The 17594-nt window shown below is 37.5% G+C and overlaps 1 protein-coding gene across 7 annotated transcripts in view; it reads left to right on the forward strand.

Annotated features, from left to right (window-relative positions):
• POLR3B (RNA polymerase III subunit B) overlaps positions 1–17594 on the forward strand; it is a 220959-nt gene that overhangs the window by 51558 nt on the left and 151807 nt on the right. For all 7 annotated transcript variants that reach the window (XM_055238357.2, XM_055238356.2, XM_055238358.2 and 4 more), the window contains exons 12-13: positions 1200–1334; positions 16807–16968. In XM_055238357.2, the coding sequence (XP_055094332.1) occupies positions 1200–1334; positions 16807–16968 (297 nt within the window). The remainder of the gene's footprint in view (positions 1–1199; positions 1335–16806; positions 16969–17594) is intronic.

The following is a 17594-nucleotide window of genomic DNA, read 5'->3' on the forward strand; positions in this document are numbered from 1 at the left end:
GTGAAATTACTTAGCAGCAACGACAAAATGTATGAAGGAGAATGCTTGCTTGTTTTTTTTTGAATGCAATCTATTGATTTATTGTCATAGTGATAAACTTTATAAAAGAGATTTCTTTGGGATTTTACTAAACGATTAAGGTAAGTAAAAAGGAAATTTTATAATAGTGTGTATCATCTGTGGAAAAGCCTATAAATACTCCTTGGAATTGGCAGAAGCTCAGGCTACATTCTCAAAATTTGCCTTTTTAGATGTAGGATCGACTTCAGTTTTTTTGTCTCTCCAAACAAACCAGTGCAATTATTTTATCAGTTCTGAGTCAACTTACTGTGATTGAGCCAGATTCATTCATATGGGTTTCAGTGTTTCTGCTAGAGAAGATTGACTAGAACATTTGCTACAAATTCATTCATCTGTTCATTCATTCGGCAGATATTTGTTGCATGCCAGACAACATTTTAGTACAATTCTTGTTATCACTGCATGACAAACAATTCTAAAACTTAATGGCTTATTGTAACTGTTTATTGTATATCTCATGATGCTGTGGTTTGACTGGACTTAATTTAAGGTGGAGGAGGGAGTTCTCATTTCAGGTCTCTTACAAAGTTGCAGACAGATAGCAGCTGAGGTTAGAGTCATCTGGAAGCTCACCTGGGCTGGACATTCAAGATGGCATCTTCATTCGTATCTCTGGCCCCTCCTTGATTTTCCATTTCATTGGGATTTTACTAAACGAAATGTAGCCTCTGTCTCTGCACAACAGAGTGTTCTGGACTTCAGTGTCTCAGGACTCTAAGAGAAAGGAAGAGGAAACTGCCAGTTGACTTAAAGGTTAATTCTGGAATTGGCCTGGTATCATTTCAGCTGTATTCTCTTGGTTAAACTAATCACAGGCCAATCCCAAGGGAGTGATAGATTCCACCTTTAATGAAGGAATGGCATGAAGTTTATAGGAAGGGAAGAAGTTGATGTAGTCATCTTTGACACAAAGGTACTCACAGGTACTGAGGACAATGATGAAAAGTCATCATCTCAGCTCAGGAAGTTTCCAGACTAGTTGAATTTATTTGAATGGAGAGAATCATAACAATTCAGTATTTTCTTAGTTAAATGTTATAGTATTGATACTTTTCTTGAGGTATATTAAATTTTAATGTCCATTTTCTCAAAATTTTTCTCCAATTTCTGACTTACAGGTTAAGGAATTCAATTTCCGAGCCAAATGTATCTATACTGCAGTGATGGTGAGAAGAGTTATTCTGGCCCAAGGAGATAATAAAGTTGACGACAGAGATTATTATGGTAACAAGCGACTGGAATTGGCAGGACAGGTAATTTAATATTTTATGTCAGAAATCTTATTTTCCTTAATGAAAATTAATTTGGTTTTCATTTCACATAAGAAGAAACATTTGAATGAAATATAGTTTGCAGGTTTGAAGTATAAACATTTCATACCTGACTTATTATCTCCTAGAATTCCTTTAACTGTAAAAACATTAATTCTTTTTTTTTTTTCTTTTGAGACGGAGTTTTGCTCTTGGTGCCCAGGCTGGAGTGCAACGGCACGATCTCAGCTCACTGCAACCTCGGCATCCTGGGTTCAAGCGATTCTCCTGCTTCAGCCTCCCAAGTAGCTGTGATTACAGGCATGTGCCACCGTGCCTGGCTAATTTTGTATTTTTGGTAGAGATGGGGTTTCTCCATGTTGGTCAGGCTGGTCTCTAACTCCCGACCTCAGGTGATCCACCCACCTCTGCCTCCCAAAGTGCTGGGATTACAGGCGTGAGCCACCATGCCCAGCCTAATTCTTTAAATGTTAATAGTACATGACCTATATCTTTCGTTGGGATATTTACCCTCATTCTGTATAATATACAAAGTGAAGTATGACTTTAAGTAATATCATTTCTTCAGTTAACAAACATTTACTAAACACCTATTATGTTCTAGGCCTATTCCTAAGTACTAGTTATATAAGAGGGAGTAAGACAGACAAAAGCCCCTTTTCTCTTACTCCTTGTAGTTTCAGTGGGAGGGAGAGAGACAATAATCAAAGAAACAATCCGCTGATTGTTTTGGTGACATGGTAGAGGTAGGTTAGTGAGGATATCTCTAATCTCATTTTAAGTCTTAGCCGATAAATGACATTTTATTTCAAGAGTGTGTATCTCTTTCAGCTGGCTAGCAAGCATCCAAAAATCTTTGGCTAGCAAGTATCTAAAAAGCTCCAGTTAATTTTTTAGTTTAATTGTATTTTTCTGTTTTAGAAATTTCATTTAGGTGTTTTTTCATAGCTTCTATTTCTCTACAGAGATTTCGTATTTGTTCACCCATCACAAGCATATTTTTATTTACATCCTTGTATTTTAATAGCTACTTTAAAACCTTTGCTTGCTAATTTCAACGTCTCAGTCACTTGTGGGTTATTCTCTTCATTAGCTTTTCTCTTGAATGTGGCTCATGTTTTTCTGTTTCTTCTTATGTCTAATAATTTTGGATTGCAACCTGATAGACATTGTGGATAAGTTGTGGAGGCTCTGGATTCTGCTATATTTCTCTAAAGAGTGTCCCAGTTTTTTGTTTTTGTTTTAAGACCCTCTGAACTTGGCTGAAAACCTCTGAATCCTGCCTCCTTGCAGCAAACATAAGCTGAAATATTCATTTAGTTCTTTCAGTTGTAGCTGGGGTCAATTGGGGTTTTAGACAGAGTTTAAATGTGGAATTTGGAATTTCCTCACTTACATTCCAGCTGTTGAGGTAGCTCAGATCTTTTTCTTTTGGTTCTTCAATCCAGTGAGACTGCAACTTACTTTCTCATGTTTTAGCTTTCTGATTTGACAAGGATCACTGCCTCCCCTTAGGTGAAAAGCCTTAAAACAGGAAACTAAGAACCATTTCCTTTTGATAAGCATTCCTTTTCCTGAGTTTCTTTCTGCTTCCTGATACTCTGCAATGCATTTCAAGTAGTTGTTTTATCTAATATTTTGTCCAGTTTATACAGTTGAGCCTCATTATGCATATTTGCAAATTTGTCTACTTGCTAAAATGTATTTTCAACCTTCAAATCTGTACTCAGCGGCATTTTATTGGCCATTTGTAGGCATATGCAGAGCTGCAAAAAATTTGAGTCACTAAACATGTTCCTACTTGCAGTCTAACAAGGCAATGTTCTGCCTTCTTGTTTCAGCTCTCATACTGTAAACAAGTGTCCTTTTTACTACTTTGATTTGCATTTCCCTAAAAACTGATGATGTTGAACATCTTTTTATGTGCCTATTGGTCATTTATACACCTTCTTTGAAGAAATGTCTATTCAAGTCCTTTGCCCATTTTAAAATTCTTTTCTTGTTGTTGAGTTGTAGGAGTTCTTGGTATATTCTGGATACATACATATATCAGATACATGATTTGCAATTATTTTCTCCCATTCTGTAGGTTGTTTTTTCACTTTCTTGACAGTGTCCTTTGATGTACAACAGTTCTTAATTTTGAAAGAGTCCTATTTGTCTATTATTTTCTCCTGTTGCCAGTGCTTTTGGTGTCATATTCATGAAATTATAGCCAAATTCAGTGTCATGATTTCCCCAATGTTTTCTTCTAAAAGTTTTATAGTTTTAGCTCTTAACTTTAGGCCTTTAGAGTGAGAATTTTGTTAGATGTACAATTCTAGATTGATATTTATTATCTCTCACCATTTGGTGGTGGAGATATTTATTATCTCTCACCATTTACTAGTTTATTTGTTTGTTTTTATTTTTTTACTTTAGGCAGATATTTCACCTCCTTCTGCCTCAGGTTCCCTGTCTGTAAAAATGGGGTTCATGCCATATACCTTATAGGATTGTTATGGGATTAGATGAATGATGTATACTGTACCTTGAATGGCACAGAACCATTGTAGTTCCTTCACAGGTGTTCTGTCTTATCTCTCTAGGTGCTTTTAAGATCTTCTTTTGGCTTTTGTTATTCTGCGGTTTTCTTTATGATATGCCTTGGTTTGAATTTCTTTTATTTGTTTTGCTTGGTATATGCGTGTTCCTGCTACTCAAGGATTAATGTCTTTAATCAGTTCAGAAAAATTCTCAGCTATTATCTCTTCAAGTGTTGCCTATTCTCCCTTTTTTCTATTCTCTTTTTCAGATTTTCCAATTAAATGTGTTCTAAACTCTCATTTTTTTCCGTATCTCTTAACCTCTGTTTTTTCTATTATCTTTGTTCCTTTACTGCATTCTGTACGATCGTTTTTCTAATTTAGCTCTTAGTTCATTTTCTCTCCAGTCATGTTCAGTAATTGAGTTTTTTGTTGTTTACTTTTATAGAAGTATTTTTCATATATTTTTGGTAATTTGTTGGTTTTACATTTTATGATGAAAATTCTGAAACATTCAGAAAAGTTAGAAGAATGACTTTGTGGTCATTTTGGTCATCTTATTTTGTGTGTATTTTTTATTTCTTCATTGATTTACATAGCTCTTTTTAATTCCATATCTGATAACTATATTTTAGCATCTAGAATCTAATATGCCGTTAATTATCAGGTGGACCACTATTTTTATTTCCACTAAGAAATAAAACACATCACCAGTTAAATTATGACACAGTGCTAAGTGTTAAGATGTATCCCATGTTCAGAATGGATACAAAAGTAAAAAAAAAAAAAAAAAAATTTCCAATCAGTGAAATATAGTAATTCCAGTATCTAATGTTCTAAAGCTGCTGGGTTAGTTGTTTTTGATTACTCTTACTCAAGGTAGATTGGTTCCTTGTGAGTTCAGCGATCTTTGTTTATGAACTCATATTTAATTGAGTTCAGATCCTAGGTGTTATTCTAGGGATATTTTCTTTTAGGGATATGTATTTTCTTTTGCAGGAATAGTGCTGACCTGGAACTTCTAAGTCTTGTTACATGATTCTGAGGATTATGAGTTTCAAGTTCATATCCTTCATCTTGTCACTGAACTTTGATTTAGGCCTAGAATGAAATTTTGCAAAGCCCAAGACACTTCTTTTGTTATTCTGATGGTTATTCATTTATTTTACCAATTTAAACAAGTATCTTTAATTTTTTAAAAAAGTGTTATGATTTTTAAAAAGTAATGTCAGCAGTAAAAATAATAAATATTGTAAAATAGCAGAAGTCATTCTTAGTAAACATTTTTTAAAAAATAGCATAGCAAAAAGAATTTTAAACAAAAAGGTTTGCAGTGAAAAGTGACCCACCTCTGACCCTCCTTTCCATCTGACTCAGTTCCCCAGTTTTCCTTTCCAGAAAGTCACTTTTCCTATACTGTCCTTTATCCTTCCAGAGACACTCTATGCATATACAAATATCGTTATTAACTGGCATTTTAAAGTTAAACCATTGGAAGCTCTTGCCCTGAGAACTATTCAGGCCTCTGTGTGAATTTATGCTTAGTGGGGCTTCCTTGGGGATCTTTGTCACGGGCAAGTTTGGAGTCAGGTTTTGCAAGTTCAGAAGAAATTATATAAAGGAACGGTTTGTTGTCATTAGTTTGAAACAGATTTTCAAAGCAGTAATGTCCGAGAATGTTATTTGACCATTACTGCCAAGCCCTTTGAATTAAGGGGGAATTTAATCAGTTAAATGTGTCTTGCTGCAGAAATTGACATATACCTGTTTGTGTATGTGCTTTTTAGTTATGAGAAATTGCATAAACACCACTATATATAATGTGTGTGCATTAAGTCTCATACAGCAAATACTTATATATTCCCATTCAGTTAAAGAATGAACATAGCATCAGTACATTTGAATCCTCCATGTGCCTTCTCTTGTTCTTGGCTGCCCCTCCCATCTGTCTGGAGGCTCTGGCCATGTGCCTGCCTATTCACTTGGTACAAAGCAATCCCAACACATTCCTGAGCATTCTCTGTGTGATTAGGTGAAGCACAGGTCCTTTTCCCAGGAGCATCCGCAGCAGACCTGAGCTTCAGATGTAGGTTTCAAAGTTTTTAAAGCATGAACTCTCAGTTGGAATCCCAATATTAAAACAGATAAAAGTTGAGCCTTTCTGGTTGAGGTGGGACAGAGGGGTTCTCCGCCTCCTTCCCCTTCCCCTGAAACTCCTCCGTGGAATTCATAAGCACAGTTTCCTCTGTAGAAGGGTGTTTAGATTCTTTCACAGAGCCTGCAGGGTCCTTGATGATCGTGCCCCTCTGTGCCTTTCCGGCCTCATCTCATGTCAAAGTGAGGCACTTACATCTTTTCAAACATACCATAATGCTCTTCTATCACTCTATTCCTTTGAGTTATGCCTTCTACCGAAGCTTCCCCTCCCTCATATCCCTTTCACCCTCTCTCTAAAGAGGAGCTCCTCCTTATTCATCATTTGAGCCCTCTTGAAACTGTGACCTCCTAGGTGCAGTTAGTTGCTCTGTCTTCCTTAGGCCAGTAGCAGTTTATTCAAGTCTTTATTTGCATGCTAAATTAACATGTAATTCTTTACTTCCATGCTTCGTCCCCCTTTTAGATTGTAAGCTCATTGAGGACAGGAACCATTTATATTCATCTCGTTATTTCCATGTATGTGCAGGCCGATATTTGAATCAGGAGAAGTTGCTCTCATGCAGCCTTGCAAACTGCATTCCAGCAAGAGACACAACCAAGTTCACATCTCCTAAGGCAGGAATGAATTTAGGGACTGGAGGAACTGATAGAGGGTCAGTGTGGCTGGAGTGAGTGAGGTGTCAGGATGGTAAGAAATGACACTGGAGACCCAGGTGGAGGCTGGATCGTCTGGAGCCCTGTGTGTCATGGAAAGAGACTTGTATTTAATTCTACACGCAGCAGAAGACCATTGAAGAGTTTTAGTCAGGGGGGTGACATGATCTGATTTTTAGTTTAGAAAGATACGATGTGGAGATGAACAGGCCAAGAGTGGACCGGCTAGAAGCTGTAGCAGTTTTCCAGATGAGAGATAGTGCGGCTGGGATGATCACAGCAGATAGTACCACAACTAAAATTTAAAAACTAGAATTATGAAATTATAGTAATTTTAGGTTCTAGAAAAAAAAATTAGTATCTGGACTACTGAGGAAGCTCTGTTTGGTTAATGGCCACTACTTAGCAGTTAGGTTTTTGGCCACCTTCAGATTGACCACTGTGCAAGGAATTATAGGTATCCTCACCATCAATCCCATTTTTACTATTTTTTACTTGGGAAAAATCATGGTGTTAAATGAGTCCATTAAAAAAAAGTTGATTGTTTAGAGGAATAAGGAATGGAGTAAGGAGGGGGGAAAAGGAGAGCTGATCCTGTTGCTTAAAAAATTAGAATTAAAAAGAGGGTTCCCATGTGCAAGAAAACATAGCTTTATAAACAATGTAAAGACATAAAAGGCATTGTGTTGGCAAAAATGTATAAAAACAATAGCTCCTAATTTCACACCCCATGGGATGAGGGAGCATAAATGTGCTTCAGCTTTAGATAACAGAGTTGTCTCCACTGGCCAAGCGGGTTCACAGAGCTTTCCTTCAGTCTTGCTGCCACAAGAGGGTTGGCAGGCCAGCCGCCAGTAGAGGTGTTAGCAAAACCTACCGATTTCAGGCTTAATCTTTCACCTACCTTTTCTTTTTCGGTAACGTGTTCATTATTTGCTGAGCATTACTCTATTCTTTGTCTGCAAATTTTTTGTTTCTAATGCAGCTTGCTTTGTATGGGTGAGATATGGAATGGCACCAAAATCCGGCACCCTGGAAAGCCAGGGATTTCCACCCTATGACAAAAGAATGCCGTCTTGACTTCAGAGATTGCCTAATCCCAGCTGTTCTGATAATGTAATTAAGGCTGCCTAATGTCTTTAATTTTGCAACCAGTTTGTGTGAAAAGGAGAATTTGGCACTCTGAAGGCTTAAACACTAAATAGCAATCTCAAGATGCCTAATTAGAATTCTCTGACATTAAGCTAATTGGTGAAACTGTATTTCAGCAGCTTAACTTCTTTATTAATTTTTTTAGCATTTTCATTGAAAATCAATTGATGAGCTGTCAGCATTTTTCCCTGAAATATGATTTACTCTTTACTGCTCCTGTCTTAAACAGGCTGAAAGGCCTTATGCTAGCAAGGTATTGAATATTATCACCAGCATTCCTTCCCTTTTAGTCATTTTACTTTTGACCTAAATAATGTGGTGTATTGTGTGGATGGCCTTGTGGTTTCTCACTGCTCTGTGAACTTGGACAGCATTTTTTCTTTTAAACTGAAATTTTAGGAGTGGGGAAATTTAATAATGAGGCAGTATTTCTGTTGACTGTGCTCTTACTTTTTACTTCTTTAGTACCAAGGACATTTCCTTGTGTTTGAATCAGGGGGCTACAATAAATTCAGCTGGGATCCAAAAAAACTTTGTCATAATTTGAGACAAAAGTGTCTAAGTGTAAGGGACTAATTAAAATAGAGCTGAGCTTTTGTTGTTTAGGTTAAGGGCATTCGATTCTGTTCAGGATGCTTATTCAAGTTCCTTTTGCCAGTTTCCACAGGAAGTTGCTGGAATAGGCTTCTTCATCCCCTCTCACCCCTCTGCACCTGCTTCCATTCCCATATTCTTTCTTTCCAAGAGTGAAACTGCTGGTCTCACTGTAAGAAGGGATTAAGCTCTCAGAGGAGGAAGTTTTCTTTTTAGAACACTTCTGACATAGTAAATTCAAATCCAAGATCCAGGCTTTTCTATCTGAAAAGTTGGTTTTAGTAGAAAAGTGGAAGGACATGTCTTAACTTTAAAGAAGGAAAAGCATGAAATCCAATTCCACTTAGGAAATTCCTTCTTTGGCACTAGTTAGAGGAGAAGATTCATTTGCTTTGAATACCTTCTTCATTCTGAGTCAAAAAACTACCTATCAGAAACATCTAGGAATATAGTCAGTGTGGAATTTGGAAAATCTTTAGCTTAAACATACTTCACTGAACCTCAGAATTCTTTAAGAAATTAATTAGTATAAATGTGCCCCCCATATTACTTTAATGTTTTGTTATTTAACGTAGATCACAAATATATTGAGCTTTTTTCTTCCACTGCAAAGAAAAAAGATGTGTACAAAGGCAAAAAACTAATAGAATTAATTTTATAGGAGTATTTAGTATGCATAATATGTGTTATATTACTGAAGAAGTCTGCTTGTTTTTTATTTGTAGTGAGCCAGCTATTTAGTTTTGCTTTTTTTTTTTTATGAACTTGATATAACTGGTGTTCTAGTTATGTGTTACTTTGTTACATGCTATCTCAAAACAGTGGCTTAAAACAACAACCATTTTATTATACATACCTCACAGTTTTGTGGGTCAAGAATTCAGGCAGGACTTGGCTATTTGATTCTTTTGTTTCACATGGTGTTGATGGAGGTTAGTTGGTTGGTGTTCTGCTAGAGGATGGTGGGAAGGGCTGGAAAGCTAGGCTCAGGCCTTTCCGGAGTTGTCACATTCGGTGGCTCAGGAATCCAAGAGTAAGTGTTTCCCATAGACAAGAAACTGTGTGACCTTAATGACCTAGACTGAAAGTCACAGCATCACTTATGTTTATTCTATTGGTCAAATAGTCCCCACCCAGATGTGGGGCAGTGGGGCGTGGGGGGTGGGGGTGGACATGGGCCACACCTCTCAATGTTTACTTCAGGGATCAGCCAGAGATTTGGGCAAAGTTTATATATATAGTTTGGAGTTTTCTTTCTTGGGTGCTCTCCTTTATGGAATTCCCCTTCACCTTCCAGCTACTCAAATCCAGTAGTTCAGATCTTTTTCTTCTGTTTCTTCAATCCAGTAAGACTGTGGGTCTTCCTCTGAGTTTCAGCTTCCCAATGTGGCTTGGACCCTTTTTATTAATGTGGCCTACCCTTAGGTGAAAAGCCTTAAAAATGAGATGTGTATCCAGTGCCGTTCACTCTCAGTGTCCTGCTTTTGGACACTCCCTAGTGCCTTCAAAAAGTTTTTAAATGTTTTGTCCAGAATTTATAATTATTATCTGCAGATGAATCCGTCTGATAGGACGTACTCTACCAATTCGGGAAACAGAGCCACCTAGTCTGTTTTCGTGACTTACTGTTCCATCCCATTGATTTGGCTTCCATAATCACACTGTTTTAAAATATCACTGTGGTTTAATAGCATTTATAGGTAATTTTTAACATAAAAATTAAAATGTTACATTTATATGTTATGAAGGGTACAAATAAAATGAACACCCTCAAGGCCACTACTCAACAACGAGACTATTACCAATACCATTTCATTTACCTATGTACCCCCTACTCTGTTCTTCATTTTCCCCTACCATCCTAAACTTTTGCATTTTTTAATTTCTTGATTTATTATATCATTTACACTTTTAATTTTAAAGTTTTAAAATTATTTATTACAGTATAAGCTTTGCTTACTTTTGAACTTTATAGAAATAGATCCATATACCATATAATTTCTCTGCAATTTTTTCTTCTTTCAACATTAAGATGTGTCTATATTGTTGCATGTCACTGTAGTACATTTTCATTTCTGTTTTCCATTGTGTCAAGATGTGATACAGTATGATGAATACCACTTTATTCATTCTACTGATCAAGGACTTTGTATTATTTCTCCCCATTTGACATAAAAAAAAACACAACAACACTGCCATTCTTATTTATATCTCCTGGTTTCCACATGCAAGAGTTTCTCTAAGGAGGATTGCCTAGTCATGGAGTCAGAGTCAAGTTAAATTTTTATGTGAACTGGAGAATGTCAAACTAGTTTGCCAAGTCTTTCTATTTTACGTTGTATATGAATTTCTGATGATCTCCGTCCCATGACTTAGTATCAAACTTTTAAGTTTTTGTCTAATAGGTGCAAAGTGGCATCTCCTTGTGGTCTTAATTTGCATTTTCCACATTACTAATGAGGTTGGGCCCCTTTTCATGTACTTATTGATTATTCCTGTTTTCTTTGAAATGTCTTTTGGGTTGTTCCCATTTTTGTTACTGATTTCAAGGAGATTTTTGTATATTTTGCATCCTAATTTTTTGTTACATGTGTTGCAGATATCCTTTTCCAGTCTAAATTCTTGTTTTAATAACTTTATATATAGCTGGGCACGGTGGCTCACGCCTGTAATCCCAGCACTTTGGGAGGCCGAGGCGGGCGGATCACGAGGTCAGGAGATCGAGACCATCCTGGCTAACACGGTGAAACCCTGTCTCTACTAAAAATACAAAAAATTAGCCGGGCAAGGTGGCGGGCGCCTGTAGTCCCAGCTACTTAGGAGGCTGAGGCAGGAGAATGGCGTGAACCCCGGGGGGCAGAGCCTGCAGTGAGCCGAGATCGTGCCACTGCACTCCAGCCTGGGCGACAGCGAGACTCTGTCTCAAAAAAAAAAAAAAATAAATAAAAAATAACTTTATATATATATATATATATATGTATATATGTATTTTGAGACAGAGTCTGGCTCTGTCGCCCAGGCTGGAGTGCAGTGGCATGATCTCTACTCACTGCAGCGTCCACTTTCTGGGTTCAGGCGATTCTCCTGCCTTAGCCTCCCAAGTAGCTGGGATTACAGGCGTGCACCACCACACTCAGCTAATTTTTGTATTTTTAGTAGAGATGGAGTTTCACCATGTTGGCCAGGCTGGTCTCAAACTCCTAACCTCAAGTGATCCACTGTCTCAGCCTCCCAAAGTGCTAGGATTACAGGCATGAGCCACGGTGCCCGGCCAACTTTACAGTATTTTAAAGTGCTACTAATTTGTGCTTTTAGTTGCAGCCATTTGTCAACTTATCTAGCTTTTAATAGTGCTTTATATGGTTTGGATCTGTGTCCCCACCCAAATCTCATGTTGACATGTAATCCCCGATGCTGGAGGTGGGGCCTGGTGGGAGGTGATTGGATCATGGGGGTGGTTTTTAATGGCTTAGCACCATCCTCCTAGTGCCATTCTCTTGATAGAATTCTCATGAGATCTGGTTGCTTAAAAATGTGTAGCATCGCCCCCTTCTCCCTTTTCTTCCTGCTCTGGCCATATAAGACATTCTTGCTTCCCCTTTGCCTTCTGCCATAATTCTAAGTTTACTGAGGCCTCCCCAGAAACTGAGCAGTTGGCCAGCATCATGCTTCCTATACAGCCTGTGGAACCATGAACCAATTAAACCTCTTTTCTTTGTAAAGTACACAGTCTCAGTTGTTTCTTTATAGCAATGCAAGAGCAGACTAATACAGTGCTCTTTATTTTTTAAACTTGTGTATTTAGTATTTGTTCTTTTATTCATCTGGAATGAAGTAAGGAATCCAATTTCATTTGTTTTCTGAATGGATAACTGGTTGTCCCGGCTCCATTTATTGTATAGTCTTTCATTTCCTCGCTGATCCAAAATGCATCTCTATCATATAACAAGTTTTATTATGTGCGGATCTTTTCTGGACTCTGGTCTATCCCTTGGTCAGCTTGTCTATGTATTCATTAGTACCTTTACCTTTTTTAGGAGTGTCTTGGCTATTTCAGGGTCTTAGCTTTTCCATATAAATTTTGGAATTATTTTGTCAATTTTCATCAAAATAAATCTTCTAGGGATTCTAATTGTCATTGCATTGGAACTGTAGATCAATTTGGAGAAAATTCGTAATCTTAAAATATGTGGACTTTTTATCCGTGAATATTTTCTTTTCATTTATTTTGGTTTTCTTTGATGTTTTTCAATAAAGATTTGTAATTTTATTCATGAGGGTCTTGCACCTCTTTCAGATTTATTTCTAAGTTTTTTAAGGGTTTTTGGTAGACATTTTAAATAAAAATATTAACATTTTCAAAAATATACAAAAATAGAATAGTAAAATTAACTCCCATATATCCATCACAGACCTTCAACTGTTATCAGTAGAAGGCAATCTTGTTTCATCTATACCCTTCTCAACTCTTTCCCCTCCCCTTATTCCCCAGATTATGTTGTTTAAACAAATTGTCACCATCAAATCATTTCATTATCTCAGATGTCAAATCACATTCTGTAAATACTTAAAAATGTATCTCTAAAAGACATGACTAAAATTTTTCACACCTTTTCACACATTAAAATTTTTTAGATAGATAGATAAGATAGGAAGGAATTTATTATGGGAATTGGCACATGTGATTATGGAGACAGAGAAGTCCCACAATGTGCTGTCTGCAAGCTGGAGAACCAGAGAAGCTAGTGGTATAGTTTAGTCCAAGTCCAAAGGCCTGAGAGCCAGGGAGGTGATGGTGTTAACTCTCAGACTGAGGCTGAATGCCTGAGAACCTTGAGTTCTGATGTCCAAGGCCAGGAGAAAATGGGTGTCTCAGCTACAGAAGAGAGAATAAATTTGCCTTTCTTCTGATTTTTTGTTCTGAGTCCTCAAAAGATTGGATGATGCCTGCTGACATTGGTTGAGGGCGGATCTTCCTTACTCAGCCCACTGATTGAAATGTCAATCCCTTCCAGAAACACCCTCAGAGACACACCCAGAAGTAATGCTTTTCCAACCTTCTGGGCATTCCTTAACCCAGTCAAGTTGACACCTAAAATTAACTATCACATATCCTTATGGTGTCTTTTTTTTTTCTTTCTCAAGACAAGAGTCTCGCTCTGTTGCCCAGGCTGGAGTGCAGTGGCACAATCTCGGCTCATTGCAACCTCCGCCTCCTGGGTTCAAGCGATTCTCCTACCTCAGCCTCCTGAGTAGCTGGGATTATAGGCACCCACCACCACGCCTGGCTAATTTTTGTATTTTTAGTAGAGATGGGGTTTCACCATGTTACTGAGGCCGGTCTCAAACTCCTGACCTCATGATCCGCCCGCCTCAGCCTCCCAAAGTGTTGGGATTATAGGCATGAGCCACTGAGCCCAGCCCTCATGGTGTCTTTTAACATATACATATATTTCTCTCCCTCCTAAATTTCTTATAAACCAGGAGTTAAATCTAGAGGATAGATGGTATTCTGGTTTTGGTTTGGTTTGGTTTTTGGGACTAGAACACTTCATGGGTGGTGGGGGTATATCCTATCCTGTATGTCAGATTTTATCCACTTTTTGTGCCATTGAAATTGATCACTGGGTTTAGGTGTTTGGGTCCCTGATTCATCCATTATTAAGTTCCCCATCAACTTTTCTCCTGATAGTTTTATTTAACATCTGATGATGATCATTTCCTTTATTCATTATCTCATTAGGGCATGCAAAATAGTGATATTCTAACGTTTTCATCCTGGTCCATTTATTAGCTGGAATTTTTTAATAAAGAGTACTTTCATTGTCATCCCTTTCGTTACCCTGAAACATAATTTACATGGGAAAGGCAGGGTAAATGCTTGCTAGATTTTTTTTTAAGCCTGTTTGCAGAATAATGATTTAGTTCTCTAATTTCCTCCAGAAGTGAATAGTGAAGGTTTTTTTCTCTGAGTATTATTATAAACTTAGGAATTTTAACATTTTTACTTAAGTTTTAGAATCAGCTTCTCCATTTTCACAAATAAATAAAAGCCTGCAAGCTTTTTCACTGAGATTGCATTTGAATTTGTAGGTCAATTTGGGGAGAACTGATATTTAAATAATATTTAGCTTTCCAATCCATGAACATGTCATCTCACCTATTGAAGTTTTCTTTAATTTCTTTCAGTAATTTTTAGTTGCTTTGTGTTTATTGGCGTTGTATCTTGCAAATTTGCTAAACACATGTACTATTTCTATTAAGGTTTTTTTCTTAGATTCTTTTGGATTTTCTATGTGGATGAACATCTTATCTTCAAGTAAAGACAGTTTTATTGCTTCTTTTCCAATATTTATATCTTTTATTTCTTTATCTTGTCCTATGGAACTGAATGGCACCTCCAATACAATGTTGAATAGGAGTGATGAGAATGGGCAATCTTTTCTTTTTCCCCCATTTTCTAAAGGAAAGCTTTCAGTTTCCTGCCCCTTCCCTCTGGCCCCTGCTGTGTATCAGTGCAGGATCTTTGCCCAACCAGGTTTCCTGCTCCTCCCCTAGGGAAAGATGCTTCTCCCTCCTCTTCCCTCTGGCATTGCACCTTTTCTTGGAATCAGAGGGTTTGCTGGACCTCTTCCAGGGGTAGACTGTTGTTGCTAGCTACTGTAGGTGCAGAGTTTGTTGGGAGAGCAGGGTGGATTAGGGACAGACAGCTTTTGCTTCTGTCCCTCTCTGAGAAGAGGTTATTTTTGCCTCCTGGGACTTTGCTAGGCAGGAGGGTGTCCTGCCCACTTCCCAGGGACTTAGGTGTTGCTTCCTATGCAAGAAAGCCCAGGGAAGTAGGTAGGTAGGGTTTTATTGCCTGTGTTCCAACAAAGGGGTCTTTCTCAGGTCTTCTCCTCACTGCAGCCTTTCATGAGCACTCCACAGAAAAGAACTCGTGAGTGGGTGTGGACATTTCTTGTGCCTGGGCTTCAGAAGAATTCTGAACTTGTGTGGCAGTCCACATTTGGCCTTTAAGAAGTCCTTAAAATTTTAGCTGATTCCTTCTATTACACTATTTGCATCCTAACTTTTCTTTAAAGTTTAACCACCTAATTGTACCTTTCTAAACAATATAATGTAGTTGTGCTAGGTTTTGAACCTTATATAAATGGAATCATGCCATATATATGTTGTTTTCTGTCTGGTTTCTTTTGCTGAGTATTTGTTTTTAATACTCAGCCATGATTTTGTGGTTAGTTATTTTTTGTTCATTTTCATTGTTTTATAGTGTTTCATTATACGAGTCTACCACAGTTTGTCTATATATTATTTGTATGGTTTCCAGATTTTAGCTGCTACAAATAGCTAGTGTAAGTATCTTGAGTGCCCTCCTTCTGCCAGCAGCACTGTCATCTCCTGGGAGCTGATTAGGCATTCATACTCGTGGGCACTACCTTAGACCTACTAAGCTGGAAACTGTAAGGGTAGGGCCTGCAATATGTGTGTGTGTGTGTGTGGTTTTTTTTTTTTTTTTTTTAAGACAGAGTCTCACTCTGTCGCTCAAGCTGGAGTGCAGTGGCACAATCTCGGCTCACTGCAACCTCTACCTCCTGGGTTCAAGCAGTTCTCTGCCTCGGCTTCCCAAGTAGCTGGGATTACAGGCACCCGCCACCATGCCCGGCTAATTTTTGTATTTTTAGTAGAGACAGGGTTTCACCGTCTTGGCCAGGCTGTTCTTGAACTCCTGACCTCGTGATCAACCCACCTCGGCCTCCCAAAGTGCTGGGATTACAGGCACGAGCCACTGCACCAGGGTGCAATTTGTGTTTTAACAATCCCTCAGATTACTACACATGCTAAAGTTTGAGAACCATTCCTGCAGCAGGTATAACTAGGAGAAGAACTGTTGGGGCACAGGGATGGGTAGATAATGGCAAACTGTTTCCTAAGTGATTGTACCAATTGATACCTTTACCAATGATACAGGAAACATCTTGGATATCTTCAGAGTTTATAATGGTAATTCTTCTCCGCCCCCCACATCCTTTTTGGTTTTAATGTATAACTTTATCTGTAAAATTAAAAATTAGGTCATTGGTCAATGAAATCTGAAAGTCTAGAAGTGACTGGTCTAAAGGAAATGTCTTTGAATGCAGTGAGTATGTCATCATCTTTGCTCTCGTTTAAATACCTAGCACGGTGTTAAGCACATAGAAAATTATGTACATATCTGTCAAACTGAATTTGAAAATATCAATTTTTTTTTTCTGTTTTAAGCAGTTTCTCCATCTTATTTTTTAAAAATCTTAAGACCTAAAATTTATTAAAATAATCTAGCAATGCTTTTTGAAAAATCACCATATATCTTTTTTTTTTTTTTTTTTTTTTAGCTTTTGTCTCTTCTTTTTGAAGACTTGTTCAAAAAATTTAATTCTGAAATGAAAAAGATTGCCGACCAGGTGATTCCTAAGCAAAGAGCAGCCCAGTTTGATGTTGTCAAACACATGCGCCAAGACCAGATCACCAATGGCATGGTGAACGCTATTTCTACTGTAAGTCTTCAGTCACTCTTTTAGGATTTTGTAATTTATTTGTAAACCTATTCAATAGAACAGAAACTTAAAGCACTTTGAGAATCCGGGTGAAATATATATCAAAAGGAATGTTTTTTTTTTTTTTTTTTTTTAGACAGGAATGTTTACAAAGCGCAAATTTCTACTTTGAAAGAAAGTCTGAAGTGTTTATTACTATAACTTTCCTGCCAAATTATAGTTGCTGTTATATGAGGCAATAAGAAAATAGATACTCTTACATAGAAGAAAAATCTTCATTGAACTGTTAATAACCGTTCTTTTAAAGAATACTTTTCCCCATTTTCTTCTGTAGTAAAATTGACACATTTCAGGCAGATTTATTAATTATCAACCTTTTGTCCAAAATAATACAAAATGTTTCATTTCACGGGAGGTTTATATTCTTCAAAGACCTATCAGCTGTTCCTCACATAAGCAATGAATTCAGTTCTGGATGAATTCAGTTCTCGGCAGCTGCTGTGTAGTCAGGATCTCAGGCTATTCATAAAAGGTTATCAGATGGGTTTTTGCTTCCTTTCTTAAAGCATAACAACTATAGGTCTATCTGATGAAGTCTGGTTCATGTTTTGCATGCCAGACATAAA

The sequence above is a fragment of the Symphalangus syndactylus genome, chromosome 13 (genome assembly GCF_028878055.3).
Source record: "Symphalangus syndactylus isolate Jambi chromosome 13, NHGRI_mSymSyn1-v2.1_pri, whole genome shotgun sequence".
NCBI classification, from domain to species: domain Eukaryota; kingdom Metazoa; phylum Chordata; class Mammalia; order Primates; family Hylobatidae; genus Symphalangus; species Symphalangus syndactylus.